General features: G+C 43.8%; 2 protein-coding genes across 2 annotated transcripts; both read right to left on the bottom strand.

Moving 5' to 3' along the window:
* Positions 1-2189: 2189 nt before the first annotated feature.
* CGCA056_v005423 (Vegetative incompatibility protein HET-E-1) lies at positions 2190-2489 on the bottom strand (the record flags this gene model as incomplete). The annotated part of the gene is made up of 1 exon (XM_037320675.1): positions 2190-2489. The coding sequence occupies one exon, from the start codon at positions 2487-2489 to the stop codon at positions 2190-2192; it is 300 nt and encodes a 99-aa protein (XP_037181715.1).
* A 41-nt stretch (positions 2490-2530) lies between these two features.
* Positions 2531-4223, bottom strand: CGCA056_v005424 (Vegetative incompatibility protein HET-E-1; the record flags this gene model as incomplete). Its single annotated transcript, XM_037320676.1, has 2 exons — positions 2531-4053; positions 4109-4223. 2 exons carry the CDS (start codon positions 4221-4223, stop codon positions 2531-2533), a joined length of 1638 nt encoding a protein of 545 aa, XP_037182172.1.
* Positions 4224-9600: the final 5377 nt, after the last annotated feature.

Consider the following 9600-nt stretch of genomic DNA (forward strand, 5'->3'; position numbering starts at 1 on the left):
GGGGTTGTCAACCAGGAGCGGCTAGTACCCGTTTACATGGTCTTCGCCTCGTGTTCTTTTGATGGTCTTGGTTCAAGGGTGGGAATTAGGCTTGGAAAACATTCCTTTAGGAGTTTCGAGTGTTTTATACCCAGGGAGTATCGACGGACGGGACGACTTAGCGATTTGGATTTGGGACTTGGGATATAGAGAGACAGCCGGCGCAAGCTTGGATGTCTGGGAACCGTAACGAGATCATGTATGACATGCTAGAATAGAGATTATGATACCTTTTACCCTGAGACACACTGTCCATTGCGCGCACCACGTAAGGTGTTGGCTGAGACACTTCGTAGATGGAAAGGAACATGCGTTCTGGTTAGACGCTGTGAAATTGAAAAGCAACCTAGGAACATTTTAGTTTTGAGGAGGAGAAAGGCCCGTCTACATGACTGAGAGATCTGATGAGAACTCCATTATCAAGACTTGACCTGACTGACAGCCAAGCGCTATAGCCGAACCCCGAACGTCAAATGCCGATGATCGATACTCTGGCGGAACCCAGAGTATGGGCTTGGAATCCTTCTGTATCCATATCCCAGTATCTTGTACAGACAACATGAAGCCTTGAGAACTCAGTATCTCAGGAGTTTGTTGCTTTGACGTCTCCCCGCCTGTAGTTGATAGGAACTCTATGTTGATGCTACCAATATCAGTGACGAGCCGCGACCCTGATTCCGAAAACTTCATGTACCGAACCATCTTAGGTACGATGAACGTCATTTTGCAGTCGCGAGTAGCCGAATCCCAAAGATTGATGGTTTTATCTGACGAGCTTGATGCCAGTATGGTTCCATCATTCGAAAGCGCAGTCGACAAGATTGTACGGTTGTTGACCCCGAATGGTTTCCTGCCCCCGTTTGGCTCTGCACCCCAGACTTCAAGCTTTCCGGCAGAGCAATCTGCGACTTGAAAGCCATTGCTGCAATACCTCAGCGACGCTTTCGGTGTTCTGATACCAAAAATATCATTTGTCTCGAGGCCCTGGCCAGTGGCAAGATCCCAAATTTTGAAGCATGCATCTGCTGACACTGATGCAACCCGTTTTCCATCGTCGGAAAAAGCGACTGCCATAACAGACTTGCGAAAAAACCCGATGTTTTTATCTGTAGGATCTTGGTCTACGGTTATGACGTGTACTGCGACGCGGTGTCAGTCCAGATATGTACATGAACATGAGCAAGTGAAAAGAGCCCACATTTGAAGTTGGCTTTGAGCACATCATACGGGCTTAAGGTTAGGCTGTTAGGACATGTGCTAGATACTTTCTCGATGGTTTTGATCTTGGGCGACGTGGCTGCGGAAGGTAAATTTGCAATGATCGTTCTGGTGTTGTCGAGTTGGTGTCTTTGGAGCCCCGAAAGATCCCAGATCTTAATCATCCCGTCGAAAGAGCTCGAAATGAGCAGCGTGCCATCGATAGAGAAGGACATTGCAGATACAGAGGTGGTAGATACCTTCTGCAAGAACTTACCAGTCTCTCCATCTATGATCATGATAGCTGATTTCACAGAACCATAGTAAAATGCAAGAAAACGGCCATCTCGCGAGTAGCTTACCAGCTTGTATTGGTCTTGTAAGACTCTGAAGATGGGATGACCTGCATTTATGTCCCATAACACAATCCCGTGATGCTGATCGAAGGTTAGAAGCCGGGTGCCTTCGCACAAGAAGGCTAGTGATGCTGATCGACGTATGGCGTTACCAGAAAAAGGACTTGTATGATCAAGTTCCCTCACGCATTCCCCAGTTTTCAAATCAAATAACCCAAGAACAGCCATTTATTTCCACGACGCAAAGAGGGCGCCGTCAGCTGAGAAGGCGACTGCACGCGGTATGGAAGATTCGTGCCGTTGGAACTGTCGCACTCGCTGGCCTGTAGCTGTGTCCCATATCTCCACAGTTCCCTTGAATCTCAAAGCGACTTGTTGGTCACCGGCAATGAAAGCTACACATGCACCATCGATCATCCAGCAATCGCCGTGGAACTTGTTTAGGAGTCGGCCTGTTGCCTTATCCCAAAGTTTGACATGGCCATCTAGCGAGGCCGACGCGAGAGTCTCTCCTTTGAGAGACCAGGCAACTGAAACGAACGGAGAATCAGAGCCTTGAAGCGTCCGTAAGCACTGGCCAGTGAATATGTTCCAAAGTTATATCATCCCGCTCGAGGCCGAGGCCAGTGTCGTTCCGTCGGGGGAGAAGGAGAGGATGTAAACATCGCCCCTGTGACCCTCAAGTGTCTGCAAACATAGACTCCATTCCTTGTCTACCACTGGTCTCTTTGTTATCCAGTTCACAACTTGACTTTGGAATTCATTTCGTATGATGCTCTGCCTCGGACTGAAAACAAGTGCCGAGGAGTACAGTTGAAGGGGGCAATTTTCAAACGCGACACGGTAGTATCGAATGAATCGCACAGCGTCTTGAACAAAAAGCCTTTGTTCTGACATTTCTTCCGATGCCTGAGGAGATTTAGTGCTTTAACCTCGATTTATTTTGTGATCTTGGAGAATACCTGGGTAAGTTTGAGGAGGCTTGTTATTCCACCGGACACACTTCGCAGTAGACTTAGGGCTTCTGCCCAATGTAAGAAGTGTTTCTTGAGAAACTCGTAAACTTGTCGGTACTGGAGTTGCGGCATGTGCCCTCCGTCGTCAATATGCTCGGCCCAGTAAACACATGCGTATCTGGCCGGTTCTAGGGGGTCGGGCACTGGAGTGCGAATGTTTTCAACGGATGCCCCGGGCTCCTTGAGATTGTAGATATTCCGACGGCAGGTTTTGGACATAACCTCTAGTGATCTTGACAAGAGGAGGTTGTGTTCTCGATGAATACCGAGGGGCATGGTGTCCGCTAGAGCGTGCCGAAACAGAAAGTCTTTCGCCGACTGATGAACGAAATAGACGACGTCGTCTTTTACAGTCAGAAGGCAACCACATTCTCCAACAATCTCTTTCAGGGTCTCCAAATCAATGCGGCGCTCTGTCAACCCTGCTAGGGATAGTAATTCCAGCAAGGTGACGGGCCGACAAACAATTGAAGCAACCGCCAGGATTCGTCTGCAAAGATCCCTATCCATCGATTCCCAAGTCCTGGCCAACATTCGGTTATACAAGGCGTCTAAGTGCTGAGGGAATTCTTCTAGTTTCATCCGGGCATGCCGTCTAGAGACACCGGGTTTCCTGAGTTGTTCGGTGACCAAAGCAACCCAAAGGAACGTATCGTCTGCTTTTGAGCTCAAGTAGTCGTAAACCTCATCCCGGGTGGTACTGTCGTATCTCTTGAGGCGTGCTAATTTGTCCACCTGATGACGAATGTATCGGTTCACAGCTGCCGAGACCGACGTCTGGTTTAGCTCTAGACTGATACATGCTCGATCCGAGATAGTCGCCATAGTTTCTTCGATGCTTAGCCAATTACGGCTTGAAGCGATGACCTTAACGTGAAACGGAAACAAACCAACGATAAAGTCGAGGAGCTGATCAAGGCCTGCCGTACACTCGTCTAGTGCGTCGATAACAAGGATAAAGCCATCGAGGCCGCCATCTTGCAGGATGTTGCTGAATGTTATACTCAAAAAGTCCCAGCCGTTAGCGTCTTCAAACAGTCGCTTTCCCGCATGCTCATGCTCTTCGCGTATGAATCTAGAAAGAGAAGGCCTCTTTCTGAGTAACAGATACAGAAGGCTGCGCAGTACGGCTGTCGCGTTGTTGAGACGCGAATCTGTCGCTTCGCAAAAGAAGTAGATCGTCTCCCATCCTGGCATGCGTGCAGGTAGTTCGTCAATGATGCTGCAAATAAGCATCGTTTTGCCCTTACCAGGGTCGCCTCTTATCCAGAGAAGCGAGCTCTGCGTATCGGTCTGCCATCGGACAAAGGCCTTGTGGTCGAGAATCCAGCAGTATGAATCGCGTAGGAGCCCGCCCTTTCTGCGCTCGATACGTCTTTTGTCGTCGCGTGGATCAGTGACGCGCAAATCGGCGAGGAGTTTGGAATCGCTTTGGTTCTGAGCATCTACATTCACAAATCACGTCAGTGGTGGGCAAGAACTCAGTGTGCGGTTCCTTACTGTAATTGATGGTATTTGCGTTGAATTGATTCCAAGAGCCAGAGTTATTGTTCTGAGTTCCGTGTGTGTTGCTGTATTGGCTGCCTGAGCCAGAATTCCTGAAATTGGTAGCCATAGCGAAGATGCGTCAAAAGCGACCGTTATCTTGCTCGACGAGCGCCACCTGCTTCAGGCAGGGAACTGTCTTTCAGCCAGGCAGACCGAATCGAGAGAAAAAGCTTCCAGATCTGATCTGGGGTAGGCAAGCTGCGAATTAGTATATATAGGTAGGCCCTGACCCGATTGTCTGCTGGTTCGCAATCTCTGCACTGAGCATCAGTGTCGCTGCTACTGGCCACGAACATCATGCATGTCAGCAAAGACACAGGATAAAGGGACGTTATTGGTTGAGTCTCTTTGAAAGGCGGGGACGTTCTGCATGACCTGGCATGCTTGAACAGTTGAGGGGTATCTCGCAGCCTGGTATGGATTTCTTGGCGTAGTGCATACCTCAGTTGCCAGACTCAAATGCTGGCCACGACATGCTTCGCTTCAAAGGGTTGTAAGGGGAATCCATGGTACATATACACACGATCACAATTATCCGCGTGCTCACTTTTGGCCTCCTGGGCGAATAGTGATGATAGGATAATAATAATAATATGGACGACGAGGACAGCGAGGACGACGAGGACGACAAATGCAACACCGAAAATGAAGACGAGTACGAACACACAGATGATAACGGTAAATTAAAAACGAAATAATAACTTAGATACCTTATAGGCAGTGGTTCATCCACCTGGCTTAAGGTGTGTGCCTGGATAGCAGAACTCAGCGTAGATATGTCATTTTCACGCTAGAGGGGCGATCAACCGTGGCGTCAGGCTTGGAGGACGATGGATTTCCGTGACACTACGTGACCGCAAAGATACATGGTGAGTCAGAGCCATGAGCTGCCATCCTGATCACTCCAACTCAACCACACTATTCGCCGGCAGCTCGTGTATCACAAAATGAGGTGTTTGAGTGTGCTGAGTCTGTTGTTGACCATGTTTCTGGGCCTGGGCCACGGTATTTGCGGGTGGCTGCGCTGGAGGTCGGCTTGTAAAGGACTGTTTTCTTGATTTTCCGGCGCGAGTCTGACTCCTTCGACGTAGCATAAGCCAGATGACCACGCACAGTAATTAGAGGGCGATGACTGATATACCGCTCACTACTCTTCCTATGATAGCTCCATTGTTGTTATTAGGCGCTGGGGTTTGGAAGGCTCAGATGGTACGGGAGCGGAAGAGGTACTGGCCGTGACCCTGACGATGTCGGTAGGGTCATCTACCAAGAACACCTGGTTTGTATAACTGAAGCCGACCCCATAGTCAGTCCTGTAACATCCCCTACGTATGACGAAACCACCTGAGGCGGTTCTTTTGATGTAATCGACGCATGAAGGCAGCCAGCCCTTCTGGGAATCCGTGCTCCAAAGGAATTGTCGTGCAGTCTAAGTGTACATGCAAGGGCTCAGTAGTTGTACCAGCAATGTTCGGCATTGCCCAGCATGGATGTGCTGCTACAAATAGACGTCGTGCCATTATAACATGATGTGATAGCGGAGGATCCGCATTGCAGATATGGACCAGACGTATGACAGCTGGCACTGCTTCCGCATGTATACGGCACGGGCGAATCTACGAAATTTGAGTGTCAGTGTCGTGGGAATGAGTGAGGTCCCCGTGCAGAAGAAGATACAAACCTTTAAAGGAAGGATCGGATATGAATCCGCAGGTATCTCCAGACCGCTTCACTAATGCAACGTTCTCCAAAGGTACGGCAGGGCCTGTAGTGGGAGTAGGGGCTTGACGGAGACGATGACCTGTATAGTCCTCTGTGGATACCGTACGTCTGGCAGGAAAACTATAGTCCGCAACTACCATGCCGTCTGTTGTGAGCTCTTAGTGTGAATGAAGCTTGTTATCTTCAGTACGGGACGCAGTTACGTCTTTTATCGAACAGGATGGGTGCCAAGTTGAAAGATGCTACTTCTTGGGCAAATAGGGAAGTTGTTGCTTTATCGTGTTCACCTCCCTTGGAACTGGGAACAGGTCGTACACATACTTACTAGGTAGCGTGAGGCTCGGCGGGGGGCTATTTAATGCGATGACTGGATCACAATGACTTCATAGATATGGCTCAGATGCCGATCTTGCGGCGCTTCTTTGCATTCGATGGAAAACGCGGGTTGTCCTTGGCAAGGACTGCGGCGTATCAGCAACATGAGACAGCTTTACAAGCCTAAGGATCAGGTGCCTCATGAAACTCAAGCATTCTCGAAGTGCATAAGACCCCACCCCCAGTAACGAAAAACCCCCCACAACGCAAACGCGTCAAAACTGTTACGGTCAGCTATCTGACAGTAGGGTCTACTAACAGAAGCTAGAGGTTAACACATCTAATAGTACACTAAGTTATAGTTATAGTTATAAGTTATAGTCTATAGTAGATTAGGTCTTTAGAGGCTAAAGTAATTAGTTTTAGACTTAATAAGTGATTTATAGTAAAAGTAAGCTAAAAGTATCCCTAAAAATAAATATGTTACGGTCAGCTATCCGACAGTAGGGTCTGCTAACAGAAGCTGGGGATTAATACGTTCTAACAGTACACTGGGTCGTGGTCGTAGGTCGTAGTTCGTAGGCTGTAGTAGATCGGGTCTTTAGAGGCCAAGGTGATCAGTCTTAGACTCAACAAGTGATTCGCAGTGAAGGTAAGCTGAGAGTATCCATGAGGATGAATACTAAGTTGATTGCTGAAGAGCTATGGAAGTCTGACCATAAGCTAGGCTCAGGGTCATACTATATATAAGTTCTGAATAGTACCCTCCTGGTACTATTCCTAGTCCTAATAGGATCTATTCTTACTAATTACAGCCTCTATATCCTTAGCGTATAGATCTAATCTCTTATCTTATTATTATATGACTTATACTATAGTTCTTCTATTCTAAGTGAGTCCCTGTTATTCCTATAATCTTGCAGTATAAATGTCCTGTCCTAGCTGCCTAACGCCTAAGTAGGTTAGTTAACTGTTATCTATGCATAATAGGTTATAACATTAGGTCCCCTCTCTAAAGGTCTTATCCTTAAGATCTAATATAAGTAGGTTGTTAGTCCTAGGTTAGGGATCTATTAATTATGCTTCCTGATTTACTCATAATGCTGACACTATATCAGGTTGCATTTAAAAATTGAATTAGTCTAAGTCAGCTCTGTGTTCTACTTGTGAAGATGTCTTTTATTGCTTTGGTTCTAATGACGTCATACCTTATACTTACTATTTCTGCGTGAAGCATATATATTATATAGTAGAGGGCGTAAGAACTTATTAAGGTTGCAAAAACCTAAAGCATCCTTATAATAGTCTAGTAATAGCATTAAGTTATAGGTTTATTAAGTATAATGCTAACGTTTTTTAGCTAATTATTTTATAGTGAAGAGGCTAAATAATTAGTATAAAGAATAAGAGGAGAAGGAGGAGCAGGCTAGTAATACCTTATTAGACCTTCATAAGAAGTTAGTACAAGTTTAGGCTGAAGTGGCTAAAGCAGTTAGTTATTTATTATATATCTATGCAATTTAAAAGAAAGTGAAGGAGCATTATATAGAAACATTTTCCTAAGGTATATAGGAGTTAGAAGAGGATAATATCCTTCCTGCTCTAGATGCGCATAAAAGTAATATAGTGGGTGATCTCTAGTTTCTTAGTGTTAAGAACAATTTGGACTAATAAAGTTTTAGTGTTAGTGAGGAGTTTATAGATCTTAGTCCCCTAGTTAGTAGTGACTAGTTAGTGTCCTCAGGGGGTTTTTAGTTATATTTTAGTATTCTTAGGCGAATAAATAGTTTTCCTTAGTGCAGTTAATCTGCCTCAGTAGGTGGTTTAGTGAAGCGATATAGGTGCTTAATTTGCTTATATCTAGCGTTCTTCTGGACTAGTATAATAGGTGCTAATATGACTTCTTATTCTTAATGTTATTACTAGTAGATTATAAGTTCTTCTGCTGCGTTAGTGATATTTTTAGCTAGTTCCTATATATTGTTTTTATATCTGTATCCTTTCTATTTAATGAGGTATTAATACCCTTTTAGTTCTTTAAGATAGTTAATAATTCGTTCAGCTTTATACTCTGGTTTATTATCTTCTATAATAATAATATTATTTATTTATAATCTATATAGTGCTGGTTTGAGAAGTGAGATATGAAATACTAGGTGACACTTCATGGTTTCTAGGAGTTTAAGTTTATAGTTAACTAGTGAAATTACTTATGAAATTTTGAAAGGTATAAGTTTTTTAAAGTTTATTACTTAGTTGTTTTGTCTTAATGTTTTGCTGTATGAGATAGGCGTTATCTCCCTCTTTTAAGGTTAGTCCCTTAATCCTTTGTTGATTGCTGAATTATACTATTTGCTGTTGTATAAATTTAAGTTCTTTATATGCGCTATCTTAGGTATCCTTAATTTATTATACTGAGGCGACAGCTTTAACTGCGGCTAGACCTGGTCGCATGTTTCTATAGGCGGTTGGTTCAAATCCATAGTTGAGATAGAAGGGGGATTCCTTAGTACTTTCTCCTACTGCGCTGTTATAGGCGAATTAGGCTATTAGTAGCAATGTAACCTAATTATCTTGGTTGTAATTAATATAGGCGTGGAGATATGTTTTGAGGATTTAGTTGATTTATTCTGTTTGTCTGTTGGTCTGCAGGTGAAATATAGTGGATATTAATTATTTGATGCTGAGATATAACATAATTAATTTCTAGAATTTAGAAGTAAAGATCTTATCCCTATTTAATATAATTTCCTTAGGTGTTCTGTAGTTAGTAATAATATATTTAAGGAATATATAGGCGTATTTTCTAGCGTTACTTACTTCTTTATATAGGATGAAGTAGGCATACTTCATAAGTTAGTCCATAATAATGAGAACGCTATTAAAGTGTGTTCCTATAAGGGGCTCTTAAGACTTCAGTAGCTTAATAATAAAGTTAAGGGATATAGATTGCTAAGCAGTTTGCAGCATAAGCAAAGGTTGTAGCATACTATAAGGTTGATATTAAGCAGGCTTACTTTTAAGGCAGACCTCATAATTCTTAATTGCTTTTGCCATATATTCTCTAGTAACCTTTTCTCCATATTATTATTATAGTTATTTCTAGGTTTTCATGATTCCTTAGTGACTGTATGCAGGGTGAGCGTGAAACTCCATAATTGCTTTGTTGTCTAGTTTGCTAGGCAGGCTAGTATTAGATTATCTAGCTATTATTAAGAGTTTAGTTGCTAGCATTAGGTCTCTATTGCTATTTCTTTTGAGAATCACCTAGGTTTCTTTAGGTATTAGGATGTTATAGTCTGGTTATCAGCTAAAGGTATTAGCTCTACTATTATCTAATCCCTTATAGTAGATAATTTAGAAGTTAAATTCTGATAAAAATTCTAACTATCTAATCTGTTATTTAT

This window comes from Colletotrichum aenigma, assembly GCF_013390185.1.
Source record: "Colletotrichum aenigma strain Cg56 chromosome Unknown KSG_Cg56_contig03, whole genome shotgun sequence".
In the NCBI taxonomy this organism is placed as follows: Eukaryota; Fungi; Ascomycota; class Sordariomycetes; order Glomerellales; family Glomerellaceae; genus Colletotrichum; species Colletotrichum aenigma.